The following is an 18,176-nucleotide window of genomic DNA, read 5'->3' as shown; positions in this document are numbered from 1 at the left end:
CCAACTGTTCTGATATCGATTTATTCCTCGCATGAAATTTTTGGCTGGAGGAACATTCAGATTTATATTAACCGAAGAATATTTTTAAAGTAACAAACTTTCATTACGTGGTAGATAATAGTCAACTAAGTTCTCAGAACTCGGATTCTTCGACCTAACCCGCCTATTTCAGCAAACGTTATCAATATTTCTGTTTAGTTTCGTGGGTATATTTACTTTGTCTCTTGTTAAGAGACGGTGAACCTGAATTGGCTAATATTTGATATTTAACTATTTCTTTCCCAAGAAACGTATGCCCAACGTATCGTTGACTTATTTCCATTTTACGAGAATTCTACTGTAATCGATCTGTGACATTGCTACGAATAGCTGGTAAACACCATACTCTACAGTAATCCATTAAATAAACAGCAAACGTGTTCTCTGTGTCTGAACCACAAAACCACAACTTGCTAGACAGCGTCTTGGGTAAATGTTTTTCACTTACAGATCCGGATCGATAGCGCACGATGTGCCCATCCATAGTGAAATATCCTTTATGATAACGGAAGCTAGTATCACCCGAATCTCTCTAAGAATCTGGTCGTTTTTTGCTCGGATCAATTCGTATTTTTAAAAATGAGAAGATATTTGTTTCAAAATTATTATTGATATTGTAATAATATTATTATATATTAATAATGTAATATATGCATATGCGGCCAGCGCGGCTGCAAAAACACAAATACGTTATTTCTGTTTTATTGAGAACGGATGGTCGGAAAGGACCCACCAATTACAATTTACAGCAGAGTTATTGCAATGGATGTTGCGGGTGGATTTCCCAGTCGTCAAAATAAGCCTTGCATGAATTGATTTCAAAAAAAAACCATAGACTCTAAATTTTTATAATTAATCTCGCAATATTTTTGTAAATTGAGTTCTAAGGTATTGTCTATTGAGTTACATGTCATTTTTTCTTGTTCAATTCCTACGACGAATATATATGTGGCACATACGTGGACGAATGGGAATGATAATCAGTAGCCTATAAAAATATCGAACAAACAAACAAGCTCAAAAATCACCAATGGGGACATGAAAAATGGGACAAATCGATAGATACCATATCAATTAGCTGATAATGCCAAATAGAAACACAAAAAATCTTTATATTATTAATATTGTTTGATTCTAAAATTCATAAGATGTTTGATTATACCATGTTTTGTTCGTATAAATTATAAATATGCTATATATATATATATAGTGATATATACTATGATCTAAGCTAAGGTAAGCTTAAAAATACACTTGCTATTTCATGTTAAGAATATGTTATTCCTATTTGACGTGTTTATAAAAATTTAAGTGCATTCGGAAACCCTACAAACATGAAAGCATAATTGGCAAGACCGTGATTGACACGTATAGTTTCTTGAAAATAAGAACGGATATCGATAGTGAAACAATGGCCTTGCAATATGAATGGAAAATTTGATTGACAACTTGATAATTATACCAGCTGTTGAAATAAACAAACAATTTAAAAAGAGTTTGTGTCGTGGAAGGAACTGCTTGTCAGCAGTAAACAATGTATAGTTTATTATATTGATGGATTGCTCTCACAACTTTCATTATTGTTGATCAAATATGGGGAAACAGGATAATTTGTAGACGACTCAAACTTGATTAAGTTCTCAGGTATAGCGGTAGCTTTGCTCTATACAAATTCAATTTACTATTTTCTGTTTTGATACGGTGATACGACGGAGGTAAGGTCATAGAAACCCCCAAACTAAGATATATTTTGTCAACTTGCCAAATCCACTGAGTTTGTATGATGTGGTAATCAAATTGCATGCACAGAAAATTGCGTTTCGGGTTCAAAATACAGATGTCAAACCTCAGTTAAAATTTCAACAAAAATGATTTCAAGCACCGCGACTGAGAAACATCCTGTTACATCGAATTAATCCAAGCCATAACTACTTGGCGAATAGATGAAATATAGATACGGATACAGGAGATCGACAAAAATCCATTTTTATGGTTCAGGACTGTTTTGTTTTACTATATTTTGTATTATCGAATCCATTATTCTGATCACGATAATAAACTTGTTAATAATGCCATCTTACGACAGTCAAAATAAAGTATACTTTGGCCTATTTGTAATGGTAGGAATTGTGAAGTGAGTAGCTAATGACTTTATGGTACCATCGTGTATTTCCATAAAGATAAAAAAAGCTCAGAAACTGATTGACCCAGAATGCACTGGCATATAATACGATGTCATTTTGTCATAAACAATAACTTATTGCATCTAATGGTGATTGTTTGGCCCGAAATGATCGCCAGAGCGTTTTGAAATGTTTGCTTCTTAGAGTTTCTTATTTCACCAAGTGTGGGTCAATCCCATAAACATTTGAATATTTGTTCACGTAGAAACTATTGTTTATATTTAGATGTTTGGTGGTATGTCATTCATATCACAAAAGTTTAGAGAACTGTTTACAAAGTGGCATAACACGAAGCACGTTATCTTGTGTATAGTGCGTTTAGGTGTCCACGAAATGTTGAAAGTACAATTTAAACAACAACCTTTAACATTACATATTTTCTATTTTTTCAAGTGCTTCTAAACAAATCATTAACGATACCTTTTCATCTAGTAATGTATTTTGACTAACTTACCGATTTCTTATTCGGTTTAATATTGGTCAAGTGGGCAGAGAACTGTCACGCTCACAAGCTTCACCCGAAACCGTTAGTAAGGATTATCTTTTCACTTAAACAAATCTTTATTAAAACAAATTAATTATTAAAAGAATAGTTAACTCATACATGTCCACGCGGGAGATTTATCTGAGATGCTGCAGTATTTTATTAAAAAGAGCGTTCTAGTTTCATTCTTTTTATATTTTCTGTTTAATTATCACGTTATTGGAGGTGAGTAAATGTAGAATTTTAAGAAGTTGTCGAATCTTTGCTTCGTGTACTCAATATTTGAATGCAATGATAGACACACTTAATCACTGTAATTCAATGTAAATAAGTAACTTGGATAGCAAGTATATTCAATCAGTTTAAGTGATGAAACTGATATCAATTTTTGATTAGTGTACTCGCAAAGTGTAAATAGAGTGGGAATTTAAATAGCAATTTTAATCACGATTTAACTAGAAAACACTTCAGCTTTTGGGTGAGGTATAAAATACAGGAAACAAAATCGAAAGTAAAAACTTTTTATTAATGAATAATATGCTAAGCTGCATTTGGGAGATAGAGGGGAAGATTGTCTGCGGAACGAAAAAAGATTCCAATGTTTTGCTGGTGGAAATAAATTTTTATGTGAAAGACAAGGATGCTATTTTGCCCACACGCAGGGAGGCCGACTGTTTTTAAAGTTTGGCATGTAAAAGAACATCACTTACCTACGAAGCTGACGACTGTTGGGACGAATTACTAGAACCTGCAGTAGAAGGATGCATGGCTAAAAAAGGTGCACGTGGTGCAGAACAAACGTTGTTATCAAATGTGTGCGAGGTTAGTGATGATTTGAGTAATGGAAGTTATGAAGTTTTAGGGCCCTTAACTATATCAAGATCAATTGCCTTTAACAATTTGTAGCTTTTAGTCAGTCGAATATTTCATCAGGTCATGGAAGCTCTAAACAATAACAAAACATTTTTCAATTTCAATTCCTTTATCTTATGGCGGCCAGGTAATTGGCTGACATTTTTGTTTTAATTTCAATACTTCTATTTTGCTTTCAATCAAAACTACTTTTTGATTGTCAATCGTCACCAGTGGACAATTGTATTCAAACCGGGCCAACAAAAAGAGTTCGATGCATCGCAAAGGGAAATTTTGAATTGTACAGAGAGAAGGGTTGTCACCTCTGTCGAAACGAAAAACCAAAATGTATCGAAGGTATTGTTAATTATTCAACTAATGAGTAACAAGTTTGAAATTCTGTTTAAAATAAAGTTTAAACATAACGGATGGCATTTTGTGTATATTGAAAAACACTTTTTCTATCAACTTTCGTGATACTTTACAATGGCATCTTTTGAGAAATTCTCTTTTTTGGATTACATATAGCTAAATTCACTTTTAATTTCTACCCTCCACTGTTTTTAGATTTTCCATTGCCAATAGCTAACTGCGATGATTTCAAACTTCAATGCTTTCCGTTTACTCTTGCGGATATATCTGAGGAGCAGTGCTCCGCTTCTCCAGGTTGTCAATATTGCGCTCTCGCTGAAGATCCGCAAAAAAAGTGCATTTGGGGTATCAGCCTTTTATGCAATTGGTTATCGTGCATTGTTATTAGTTATCACGTTTTCATAAGTTTATCTACAATGGAATCATATTATTTGGAATTCAATGCGTTTGTCATAGTAACCAAGCAGTGAATGTTATATAATGACTTTAGCAAAGAATCTCATTCAAATTTTTGCATTTGATATGTTTTTTTGTAGATTCTTGTCCAGTTGGTTGGAAAAGGCGTTATAAACTCGATTGTTGTTGCGAATTGCCTACTGCGAGAATTGTGGGAGGAGTTCGAGAAGTTGAAGTGGCCTTGGATGGTAAGGACTAACATTCCAATTTTGTTTATACATTTTTGTCCGCTATTTGATAATTTTCTTGACATCTATATAAAAAAATTAGGTTGGACGTTATAAAGCCGACGTATTTGAGTGCGCAGGACCTCTGGTTAGTGACAAACAGATAAGTGTGTATTTATTTGCTGTCGAGATCTCTCTCTATTTTTCATCCTTACCAATCAAAATTTCCTTCAACAGGTCCTATGAAAAGTACATGATTCCCTTTGGCTCTGTGGATATTGAGGGAGCCAATATTATATCAAGAGAGGTCGAGTCAAGAGCTTCACCCAGGATATGATCCAAATACTGTAGCAAACGACACTGAACTAATTATAGTAAGTTTACTTCAATAGAAAATGACCTATGCTGTAGAGTGTAGAGTTTTACGAGAAAACTTTTCAATGTCGTCCACAGAATATCTGGTAATTAATTTTTAACGCCTACTCAGTAAAATCTTTTCGAAATTAAATTCGTATCACACCTTGGAATCTTTTTTATGGCTATGAAGAACATCCATTATTTTCATCATCGTCGTAGTCATTCACGAAAGTGTCTTGGGTAACATAAGGCCGGATTGATTTATTTTCATTCGATTAACCTTTCCACATCATGACTTTATGTCGGATATTGAGCTATATGTTCCATTCCAAATATTTTAACAAAAAAGACAATGTTTGAACGTAAGTGTGGCTACGTTTCAGTCCACAAATTAAATATTGGAGCCCTCCGCGCAATACCCAGGGAAGAATACACATTAAAACCTCATTTATATGCTAGATCGAGTGAAATAGAAAAAAAAAGTTTTTTACGTAGACATCATCAACTTTTGCATTTAGTTTTAACTTAAAGAGCCAAAGGATTTTGGCTTACAAACACATAGGTGTCAGATTTTTTTTCATCATCGAAACAAATGTATAAAATCTCATATTCCCTCATTCAAGATCCACTTATTGGAGGAAACTAAATAAAAACTTTGAGCTACATTTAATTGAGTAATTTCCCAAATCGGGAATTTCCAATACAGGATATATGTATGCATTTTACCATCAATCAGGGTATAAAGGCAAACACCATTATTAGTTGATGAATTAGGTTTCTAACACGGATATGTGTAATTGTCTACACAAGGATAGCATGAATACAGTCAGAATTTTTTGTTACAGCTTTCCGAACCAGTAAAGTTTCGAGAGAACGTTCAGTCAATAGATTTATCTTATGGTGAAGCTGTACCTGTTGGTCAGAGATGTTTTGCACTAGGATGGGGAGAAAGTAAGTTGCAAGTTTTATTTACATTTCAACGATCGTGTACAAGTCGGATTGAGTTTTCATGTTGTCAAACGAATCGTTTGAACACTGTTATGATATACTCAAAACGTTATCCACGTTGTTGCCTGGCAGAGATTATATGATCGACGGTGACGTTTTTGTGACATTGATTTTTAGCTGACACTGTAAATAAGAACCATGATAATTAGAGAGAAGGCGACGATTGTTCCGAAATCACCAGTAGACCTTTCCTAATGTCTCGTTGGCGACCTTTAAACGCCAATATATAATGGTAGTTTGTTTGTTTGTACGTTGTTTACATCTACGTCGGTGGAAATTCAGTGCAGGTAGTAGCGACAATCTTCCGTCGTGTTCCAGGTGTAGATTTTTACCACCGAGAGTCTATATGTGTAGCCTACTTTGATTTAGCAAACTGAATTTTTGCGAATAATTTGTTGTTCACTGTCGACGCCAGTTTTCCAAACTATAACTAAATCGCCACATTCGTTCTTGTCATCCGCAAAAAGGTGTCGTGTGTGCACGAAAGTACTTGAAGGTATAGAGCAGGGGTCGGGAACCTTTTTGGTCAAGAGAGCCCTACAATATACATATTTTCAATTGCATTTCCGTGCGAGCCATATAACATTTCTTCACTTAATCAGGCCTGAAAGGTTTACTCAAAAGTCAACACATTCCATGTCAATATACATTTAATGTGACTTCTGATGCTGCATGTTGTCGCTGCGGGCCTTGAACGGTTGCTCACATGCAGCCCAAGTTGAAATCTACGATACTTTTTCGTTTAGGAATCTCCGTAGTATTTTAAAACTCTATCGCTTTGTGATGTCACAATATATGTTCCAGAATCCCCATGTTTTGTCACAATGCCTGTCTGGTAATTCTCTTACATAACATAGACATGCGCTGGTCCCGCGTTGTCAAACGTATTGGGAATTTTTTGCCAAATTTGGCCATAAAATAGTTTGATGTCTAGTAACAATAGTAAGCTTAATCTTAGAATAATAGATTTTTCTGGGAGCCATATGCCGTCACCAAAAGAGCCATATATGGCTCGTGAGCCATGGGTTCCCGACCCCTGGTATAGAGCAAAGATAGGATAAAAACTGATCTGTTTTTAGTATGTATAAGTCTGTGATCATGACATTTATTTAATTATGTTCAATTACTTTAATAAATATTCTATTCTCAAGATATGATAACATGTTTTGTTTCTGATGTTGACCGGCAGAAATATATAACATGCAAAATCTTCCGCTATTTCAGTGATAAAGGTAACTATATCAGTTTGTTGTAAATCAGAAAACAGAAGATATCTTTACCCCTTTTTGCACAAATATTTAGAATATGAGACGTTTTATATTTGGTTTAGGGAGACAGCGGCAGTCCTTTGGTGTGTCAAAGATGCAAAAGCTGTGGCTGGTACGTTGCTGGTATAGTCAGCACCGGTGTTGGTTGTGCAAGACCGCTTACTCCTGCACTATACACAAAAGTCCAGGCGTATGAAAAACGTCTAATTGAAAATGTAGTGCCCGACAAGAGAGAGAGTCATGATTGCAAATTTTACTGATTGTATATTAATATGTTTTGTATGAAATTGTACGGCAGCTTTCACTAAAAATCAAAGAACTGACATTGTATTTTGATCAAGTATATAGTGGGTCGATCAGTTTCAATTTAAGATGTTCTTGTCTATATGAGGATACGACATAATACCATAAGCGTGACCATTAGCTACTGAATTCATATTTCAAATCTACAAATGTTTCAAAGAATTACTTTCTACTTTGCCTAGCTTTTTACTTTGTCTAGCCCAAAATAGCATAAAAAAGCGGCGCAATGCCCCGCCAATTGTCCAATTAGTCCTAAATCGGTTCTGCAAAACAAAAAATATAGTTTTAAATAGATCTGATGAAACGTCTATAGTTTGTTTGTTTGTACGTTGTTTACATCTACGTCGGTGGAAATTCAGTGCAGGTAGTAGCGACAATCTTCCGTCGTGTTCCAGGTGTAGATTTTTACCACCGAGAGTCTATATGTGTAGCCTACTTTGATTTAGCAAACTGAATTTTTGCGAATAATTTGTTGTTCACTGTCGACGCCAGTTTTCCAAACTATAACTAAATCGCCACATTCGTTCTTGTCATCCGCAAAAAGGTGTCGTGTGTGCACGAAAGTACTTGAAGGTATAGAGCAGGGGTCGGGAACCTTTTTGGTCAAGAGAGCCCTACAATATACATATTTTCAATTGCATTTCCGTGCGAGCCATATAACATTTCTTCACTTAATCAGGCCTGAAAGGTTTACTCAAAAGTCAACACATTCCATGTCAATATACATTTAATGTGACTTCTGATGCTGCATGTTGTCGCTGCGGGCCTTGAACGGTTGCTCACATGCAGCCCAAGTTGAAATCTACGATACTTTTTCGTTTAGGAATCTCCGTAGTATTTTAAAACTCTATCGCTTTGTGATGTCACAATATATGTTCCAGAATCCCCATGTTTTGTCACAATGCCTGTCTGGTAATTCTCTTACATAACATAGACATGCGCTGGTCCCGCGTTGTCAAACGTATTGGGAATTTTTTGCCAAATTTGGCCATAAAATAGTTTGATGTCTAGTAACAATAGTAAGCTTAATCTTAGAATAATAGATTTTTCTGGGAGCCATATGCCGTCACCAAAAGAGCCATATATGGCTCGTGAGCCATGGGTTCCCGACCCCTGGTATAGAGCAAAGATAGGATAAAAACTGATCTGTTTTTAGTATGTATAAGTCTGTGATCATGACATTTATTTAATTATGTTCAATTACTTTAATAAATATTCTATTCTCAAGATATGATAACATGTTTTGTTTCTGATGTTGACCGGCAGAAATATATAACATGCAAAATCTTCCGCTATTTCAGTGATAAAGGTAACTATATCAGTTTGTTGTAAATCAGAAAACAGAAGATATCTTTACCCCTTTTTGCACAAATATTTAGAATATGAGACGTTTTATATTTGGTTTAGGGAGACAGCGGCAGTCCTTTGGTGTGTCAAAGATGCAAAAGCTGTGGCTGGTACGTTGCTGGTATAGTCAGCACCGGTGTTGGTTGTGCAAGACCGCTTACTCCTGCACTATACACAAAAGTCCAGGCGTATGAAAAACGTCTAATTGAAAATGTAGTGCCCGACAAGAGAGAGAGTCATGATTGCAAATTTTACTGATTGTATATTAATATGTTTTGTATGAAATTGTACGGCAGCTTTCACTAAAAATCAAAGAACTGACATTGTATTTTGATCAAGTATATAGTGGGTCGATCAGTTTCAATTTAAGATGTTCTTGTCTATATGAGGATACGACATAATACCATAAGCGTGACCATTAGCTACTGAATTCATATTTCAAATCTACAAATGTTTCAAAGAATTACTTTCTACTTTGCCTAGCTTTTTACTTTGTCTAGCCCAAAATAGCATAAAAAAGCGGCGCAATGCCCCGCCAATTGTCCAATTAGTCCTAAATCGGTTCTGCAAAACAAAAAATATAGTTTTAAATAGATCTGATGAAACGTCTATTTATCATTTTTGTTATCCGTTTTCGTCTTTAAAAACAGATTATGATCGATCTACTAGATTTGGCTTGTCAGCACTTTTTCATTCTAAAAACCTGATTTACCGCTTTTGTACGCTTCTGCTCATTTAAAATTTCTTACTTAATTCATGATTTCCTCGAACAAAGTATTTTTGTATTATGACGCAGAATAGTATTTTGGTTTTTGATCATCACCATTCCGGATATATATACTTGGTTGGCAAGATGACAAAACACATCATAGTTTACTGGTTTTTGGGAAGTTACTTCGAACGTATCAAAGCAATTAAAATGTTCCTTTTAATTCATATCCAAAGGAAAGCTACTGCTACAAATAGGTATTAGATCAAGCTTGTAAAGACTATAAATCATCCTATTGTTCCATACCTAATTAACACTTATAAAGTTATTTAAGAAACTTCTCTTAATAATCCATCAATATAATTTACTGTGCGTTATCAACTGACAAACAGTCCAGTGTCATGAACTTACGCTTCAGAATTATCCAGTTACCAATCAAGTTTTCTATTGTTTTATTATGAAAGGCAATTAATCTAGTAATTACTCGTTGTTTATCGATACCCATTCTTTGTTTTTGTGCCACAATACATGTCAATCATGAACTCGCTATCTTTACTTTCATGTGCACGGTCGTAGTTTCTGATAAAGGCGAAGGACGTTGTTCTCCGCATACTTACTTTTTACTATCCTTAGACGAAGAATACGAAATTGATAAATGGCAGTGTTTAGGACGAAGCAAATTGTACATTTTGACTGCCAGAAAAATCGACCCATGAAAACATCCGACTATTTTTCAATAAATTCGAATAAGCGAACAGAGATTAGATTTATTTTCATGGATCTGTGGACTTGATCGTTTTATCCTGATCTACAACATAGAGGGTATTTCTCGTTGGTTTCCGGTTTTGACATATGGAACACGTTTGCGGTTTGTTTTATTGACTATATTGCTTATAGGGTTAGCATTTATGCTATTCAGAGCAATGTCACAAACCATATCGCGGGATTGTAAAACCTAATTTGAGCTATCGTCGATAGATACATGTTCTCGCAATGAATTACTCTTAAAATTCCTATAACAATTTTAAATGGGTCAACAATCATTTGGTATTTGGTAAATCATATGACACACTACAGCGGGGGCGTTTCTTAGAAAAGCGTGAAATTATTTATTTCCAGAAATTCACACAATCTATTTATTTAGGACCCTAGCTAAGGTTCGTGTTTTTTGAACTTGAAACAAAATAAATATATGCGAGAATGAAAGAGGTTTGTTAGTAACGTTTGCTAATATAAGCGATTTGGGCCGAAGAATTCGAATTATCAGAACTTGTTGATTTACCACGTAATGAAAGCCTGATAACCTATTTAAATATTTCGACCAATTTACGTGTTTCTGCAAAATTTTATGCAACAGATGGTTCGATATCACTATTGTTAAAATCGTGTTTTATTGAAAACAAACAAAAAAATAAATAAACTAAATGAAATTACATCTACATTTCATGCTATTTGTTTTGAAGCGCTCACAACTGTACACGTGCATATAGGATAAAATAAATCTAGAGTAGGAATATACTGATTAGTGTATGTGGAAACCGTGTGTATTAAATGTAAAATGATTAATATAATATTTGAGCGTCATAGTTTCTAAGCTAAGTCCCCGACGATGTATATCATTCATCCATATAAAACAACATTAGCGATTCGACAAAAACCTTTGTCAGCACGATGGGAAAATTTGGTATTTGCACTAAGATTGAAATGTCAAAGTTTTTAAATATCTAGATATAATAAACAAAACAAAATGGCTTGAAGAATTGTAAATGCTCTTATTTTCTTTTCCACGCGTCACACCTTATAATAATGATTCACACATTATGTGCACAAAAATGTTAAAAAAAACGGTACAAATAACTCAGAAATTGGCTACAAACAAAATGTCTGAATCGTGAGCGTCAACAAACAATATTTTTGGAATGCGATGAGGGAAATCTCAAATAAAAATATCATTGTAAAATCATTATCAATCAATCATTGCGCAAATGTATTAGATGACGGGTAGTTGTGTATAACACCAACATGAGAGTAACTGTTTCCGCCTTCTTGAGCAGGTGATGCACTGGCGATGTACTGTAATAAAAGTATTGTCTGAATAAAATTTTGAGAAAAATCCGCTGGAACGGGAAATAGAAAAATTCCCAGACATTTCCATTGAAGTGTGTATAAACGAAGAATAATACACCGGTACAATTTACTGCATTGACTCAGCTTTTATCAGAGCAAAATGATGATAGTATGTCATGTCTCATGAATTTACAGATAATCTATCTATGCAATTTTAAATACAGAACGAATGAAAGCAATTAAAAAGTATGATTGATTGATGTCACGTAAAAAAGACTATTACATAGAGTCATTTTGTTACATCTTGAAAATAATTTGCATAATAAATTCGAGGAATTCTGCTGGTTAAAATATACGAAACTCAAAAACAGATCCAAATAATAAATTTGAATTGGAAGACTGATATTTTTAAATTTCGCACTTCATGTCATTGTCACATTAAGAGTATCGTTCCAAACACTACTGTCGCACCCCAAAACAATCAAACTTACTGAGTTACAAGCAGTTTATAAACGTGTTAGGAATAATAAAATCTACAGAAATGGGGAAAAGTACGATATTGACGCATTTCCGGTGGTTTTGAGCGGTGATTCAAAAACAACCGATGCGTTGCTTGTACGTGCGCAGATCAATGCAGTCTTTCTGTTTGTTACTCACTGTTGTTTTTTAGCAATTCACTCAGTATGCACGCGTTTGCATTTCGATATGCGTCTACATTTTACAGATTATAAGAAAGTGGTAACCAGTACAATCAAATGCCTCCCTCACTTATTCTGGTTTGAATATAAAGTAATCACCGCTGAATTTGTAATGAAACATATTTTCTTTGTTTTACGGGAATCAAATAACCACAAACTAAGTTATTGTATCAAACTGAATAGTTCTAGGTTTTTTTCACTTTCTAAGCTCGGAATGACGTTACTTCATATGGCTTCATTTCTTTGCTCATATAACCATCGTCAATGAGGTGTATCTCATGATCTTGTTGATCATACACTTCATTTTCTAAATCTTCGCATTCAAACCCAGTATCAACTGCTCTTGACGTTTTCACGTATTGCACAATGTCGTTTTCGCTCGAACATTTTCTTTTAAATAAAATATTATTACTTTTCTCTGATCCACAATCAGTGTCGGTGCTGGAAGTGGAACTTCGTTGTGGCAAACTCAAAGTTGTATTTCCAATATCAAAGTCATCAGTTATTAATCGTTTTTGAATCTTTGTCTCGGGTCTATTCGCCGAAATTCTGTTTCGAAATTCATTTTTTGTAGTGTATTGTTCTTCACAATCGGTCAAAATTTGAAAAGCTTCTATGTCTTTCGCGAACTTATTTTGGTCCGGTGCCGTTATGATTTGAAAACCTTTGTCATGCACACTTAAGTTTTCATCATTGGAAAAAGTACTTGCCAGGTTCATATTCACCTCTAGTTTGTGTTGAGGTTCTTTTGATAATATTTGGTCATATTTATTATCGAATCCCGAATCATATTGGTCATTAGAATTACCAATATTTGAAGGGGATATAGTTTCACCTTCGTCGACCAGCGAGGATATGTTTTTAAATGAATGGATAGCCATATAATTTCCAGTTTCATGGTTTAATGCAACTGTGCTCTCATTCGACTGATCAAATGATGTATTATGTTTTCGATTCGAAAAAGAATAGACTCCATTCTGTAAATCTGTTGGCGATATGTAATCCAGGTCGTTGCCAAATCCGGAGTCAACTTCATTGCGAATATCACTGGCAGGGCGCGCAGTTTTTGCTTCTGTTCTGGTAATTTTGCAGATTTCTTCGTGTTGATGATCTAAAAAGTAGTAAAACGTTTCAAACCAAATAATAAGCTAATGAAGTTTGTCACAATTCGAGTTTGCATATAAAAAAATTGTGAAATATAGCTACGGTCCTCATAAACTTCATAGTTCAGGAAATATGTATATTTCATTTAAAAAATCCAGAAATCATCTTATATTTGAAAGCATACCTGCAAAACAAATTCGGTCAGCTTGCTCTCCTGCACTACGGTTACGTATAACTGTATTATCTGGCAAGAAATTCTGCTTTTCTTCAATTTCGAACAGCTGTTTTTCCTGAATATATTTATAAAAATGGCGATACAATATTGTCATACATGATTTTAAACTTTGCAGATGAGAATCAGTGATTTTTGAAAAGTTTCGCACAACGGGAGCAAATTAAAAATATCTGCTTGCTTTGAATAATGACTAGATGAATTAGTAACATGAATCATTTTTTTAATAGTTCTTGAATATTTTGACCAGTGGTGTTTCTTTGAGTCTTGTTCTATTTTGCTACCTAAAAATCCTTTTCAAAATACATGCAAGGGTGCTGGATGTCACATCGGGGTCTGCGGTAAGAACTTGGCCGTATGCTATTCAATTACAGTCTTTTTTTACTTTGTCTCATTTCCTTACTTTTTTTACTTTGTCTCATTTCCTCTTAAAAATACTATACTGTAGTGATTGAGAGGAGTTTATTTCTAAATAAATCTAGTTACGAATGTACTCACGGATATTTCTCTTTGAGTTTCCTTGTAGGAGGGAAAGCATTTCTGTATTTTTGTTTTATATAACCAGAAGAAAAGGATGATAAATATGAGAAGGGCAACGGCGACAACAACCCCAATAACAATAATTAGTTTGGTTGTTGATGTTTCGTCATCTAAATAAAATAGTGTATCAGTCAGTGAAAAGATTCGAAATATCATCCACTTCGATGAAAATTATAAACACTTGTAAGATTGTCCGAACGAGTGTTTTTCATTCATTAGTTTTGGACGTTTGTTTATATAAACAACATAATACAATCCGCAGAAAAAAAGCAATATATACCAGATATCGCCGTGAGTAGTTTACAAGTTGAAGTAGGATTCCACACACCAGACACCTTTGAGAACCAACACAAAGCATTTCCTTTCTTCGTAGTTTTGTTATGCAGCAAAGATTCGATATCAGAAACTTTTCCATTTATTGTACAATTGATTGAATTATTTTCCCATTCAACTTCTTCAGTCGTTTCAATCAACGTGAAATTTTTATTGTGAGTTACAAACTCATTGTCTTCATAGTGTCGACCATACGCAAGATAAGATTTCGCAGCTTCGAAAAAGCAGTAACGTCTAAAGAGTGATAATATCATTATGATGTCATTCAAATTACCGTACAAATAATACGACTGTTAGGCTAATGGCGTGGTTTAATGTTGTTATGTAACAATCGAATTTATTGAATCTAATTAACTAATTTCTATCAAATAAATATGCCCCATCATAGTAGTTTGCACTTACTCTACTTTGAGTTGGAACCTGTCCGTGCTGGCATCCTCATGTTTTTTCAAGAAATATATTTCCCCACTTACTTCACAGAGACATTCTATCTTCACCACATCGTCACACCACTCATGCGAAGTTGTTTCGATGTTGAATTCTGTGGATGAACTTAGATATAAATCACAAAACCACGCAAAGATTTAATTTTACAATTAAAAATAACTTTTACAATATATATTCATTTTATCAAATTTTATGTTACGGGCGACCGTTCTTTGAAATAGAATCGCGTATGTTGAGCGGTTTGTGATAAAAATCTTTACATTACCCTGTATTTCGAAGTAACAAAACGTGTCTCTAATGAGTGGTATGATGATCATGAATACTTCTTCTTCGGCCATACGTGGCAAAGTGCAAAACTCGTTCCATTTCACTCCACAACAATCGGGAATTGTTGTCCAGTTGTTTTTTATAATTCTAAAATGTAACGTCCTCATATATTATGAAAATAAAATAAAAGTTGTTATTGTTGGACAAAAACAAAATCTTATTACATATTCGACTATTACTTGGATGTAAATACTACATGTAGAATACAAACATGAACTTACGATACGATGGTAAATGTTAGGTTCTTGGCATACCATGAAGGCCTTGTCGTATTTACCCAGAATTGCACATCTTGTCTTGGTTTGTAAAGTTGTTTATAGGATAATCCCTTACATGCTGCCAAGCAACCTTAATGAATGAATTAAAATTATAATAATTCGGGATGTGAAATACAATATGAATGTTTTGCTATTGAAATGCCTCAAAGTAATCGTAGTTTATAACCTCAACGAAAATGAAAAACATCATACCCACCTTCCTCATACAATTTTTGAAATTCACAATCTATCGGGTTCATGTCGCACATATTTCCTTTGTATTGACATTCTGGCTTTATGTAACACTCATCATTTTGTGGCCTACTGGAAGATGAATCACGGAACACCAAATAACAAATATCAAACTAAAGCGAACAGGCGGTTTCATTATATTCGCTCTCTTTTCAGAACTAATTTAGCAATGTGATACTCTGCGTTAAATATTCTGTACAAAATATTTTGAACATGTTTATCAAAGTATATTCATATGTACAGATATAAATTGAACAAAATACAGATTCTAAAAGTGCACTGATCTAGAGGGAAATGTAGTAGGCGAACCTTTCTACAAACTTGGAATCTTCTACCTTTGGGGGAAAATTGGCTTGGGCTCAACGCTGAAGTATGCATTTCGGGCCATTTATGGATTAAATCACGCCGTAAATAATGTATAGTAATATTGTATAGCCGAAGATGAGTTAATTCATTTTTTCGCAAGATTAAGCAAGTTTGGCTTGAACTAGCTTCCAGGTTTTGTGTCAAAGATATTCGAATGCGATGCGATGATTATTTTCTCAGTATGTTGAGGTTATAATCTAAAAAAACTATGTCAATATCAAATCTCGTAGACATCTTTCAGTTGATAATCGCTTGTCCTAAATTTTTAAGTAGTTCTAACCAAGTATTCATACATAGAGCCATAGGAGATATACTGTTTATAATATACCACAAACAACAATCAATTTGACTATATACCTTTATTTGCTGCTAGTTTACATCCTAGGGACAGTCGTGGGAATTATTAATACCTCTACGCGTCACTTTCTAATGCTTTCTTTAATATCTATAAGACATACCCAAAGAACTTTCGAAACAAAAATGTAGTGTTCTTGATGAATCATGTTTCTTATAAATAACAACTTTTCTTCACTATAATAATCGATATTACACTTAATTATTGTAAATTCATTTCATTTAGAAACAAGCTATATATCGATATATCTGTCTCGTTGCAAGAACGTAACACGCTTGCAAATGGATTATTCTGGAATTATACGTCCAAATAAAAACGTTACAAATCCCGAGCCAAATTGTTGTTCATGACGTATTATTAAAATCTTACTACTCTGACTAAATCTTAAAGACCATACGAATACTGAGCATAAGCGTTAGTGTTACTTTATTTGATGACTAGTTTGCCGGTAACTGTGCAAGTTCTGATATTCAATTTTTGAATGAAAGCATCGAAAATCTTTACGGTTTATCAGCTACGACACTCGTTTACGTTGGTTCGATATGGTCGCACATAGAACACTTCTAAGGCAACTATTCCCTACTGGACTAATTAAAATGTGTTGGCAAATACATCCATTCTGTTGAAAGGCCGAAGCAAAGTCGACAAATCACAAAGAATATCGAGAAAACGATAAATTTTGAACGATCCGAAGTCCTGCACATTTCCTCGTCTGAGCACACTGAACTCGGCGCAATAACCCCGGCTCAGACGTCCTTCACGCACTGCTGGAACTCGACGAAAACCTTCCCTTTTGTAGAGATCAGCTGTAAGCGTATGATATCTCGCGTGTTTACTGAACGTACCCTGACACGCTTGTAGCGATTGGAATGTATAATCAAGATCAGATGAGCGAAAAACACTTACTTACAGGATGTTCGTGTGCGATATTTTCCACCTTAGGAAGAGTGCCAAGGTTTTAAAACAGGAGAAATAATCATGGGATATACTGTATGAAACAAAACAAAATTCTGATATTTTCAATAATTATTTTTCAATAAATTGATTTTGAAAATTTCTTGAATACGTTTTTTTAAACAAAACATTTAGGATATTGATATCAAGGATAATTCAACCACATTTTTAATATCATTCAGTAAAAACTTAAACGTGTGGTAACATTGTGAAATGTTTTACAGTGAAAACTTCTTGAACAATCATTTTCCACGAATTCTGGTAGAATTACAATTATATAAACACCGAAACGCATTTTTACGCAAACGTATAACAAATAAATATGTATGGTTATTTATTTTTGAAATTCATGATTTTAAAATTAGCACCGTTTGCATCTTATTAAAATGCTATTTTATTGTTATAAAAATTTTACTCAACCTTTCAGATCTCTGAGGTATTGCTAACTTTCGACAGTTGCCCACTGGAGAATAAAACCACATTCTGCGGACTAATATACCGCTTATCAGTCACGTGAGTCCATGCTTCAGTAATGTTTGCAGGTGGACAGCCTGTGCTTATTTAGAAGTCAGATTTCAATACAAATGAGCGTGACCGTTTGGCATGGAGTTGTGATTCGCTTAAAAAGGTAATCCAGGAAGATGATTGTATCTGAGTCATGCTAGCACCAATCGAGTGTTTTTTACCTGAAGAGGAAAT

At 34.3% G+C, this 18,176-nt stretch overlaps 1 protein-coding gene across 2 annotated transcripts; it reads right to left on the bottom strand.

The window, feature by feature from the left end:
- Positions 1 to 10,915: 10,915 nt before the first annotated feature.
- On the bottom strand, positions 10,916 to 16,012 carry LOC120334367 (uncharacterized). 2 transcript variants are annotated; one of them, XM_039401871.2, is made up of 8 exons: positions 15,768 to 16,011; positions 15,515 to 15,641; positions 15,232 to 15,380; positions 14,922 to 15,060; positions 14,467 to 14,753; positions 14,145 to 14,296; positions 13,599 to 13,704; positions 10,916 to 13,421 (listed from the first exon to the last, which is right to left on the bottom strand). In XM_039401871.2, the coding sequence occupies exons 1-8, from the start codon at positions 15,817 to 15,819 to the stop codon at positions 12,514 to 12,516; spliced, it is 1,920 nt and encodes a 639-aa protein (XP_039257805.2). In that variant the 5' UTR covers positions 15,820 to 16,011; the 3' UTR covers positions 10,916 to 12,513. The 2 variants fall into 2 exon arrangements, with proteins under 2 accessions (XP_039257805.2, XP_077965540.1); XM_078109414.1 differs by lacking the exon at positions 15,515 to 15,641 and having other exon boundaries at positions 15,768 to 16,012.
- Between the last annotated feature and the right edge of the window lie 2,164 nt (positions 16,013 to 18,176).

The sequence above is a fragment of the Styela clava genome, chromosome 15 (assembly GCF_964204865.1).
Source record: "Styela clava chromosome 15, kaStyClav1.hap1.2, whole genome shotgun sequence".
In the NCBI taxonomy this organism is placed as follows: Eukaryota; Metazoa; Chordata; class Ascidiacea; order Stolidobranchia; family Styelidae; genus Styela; species Styela clava.
Note: the sequence above shows the minus strand (reverse complement) of the source record. Positions and strands in the feature narration are given on the sequence as shown.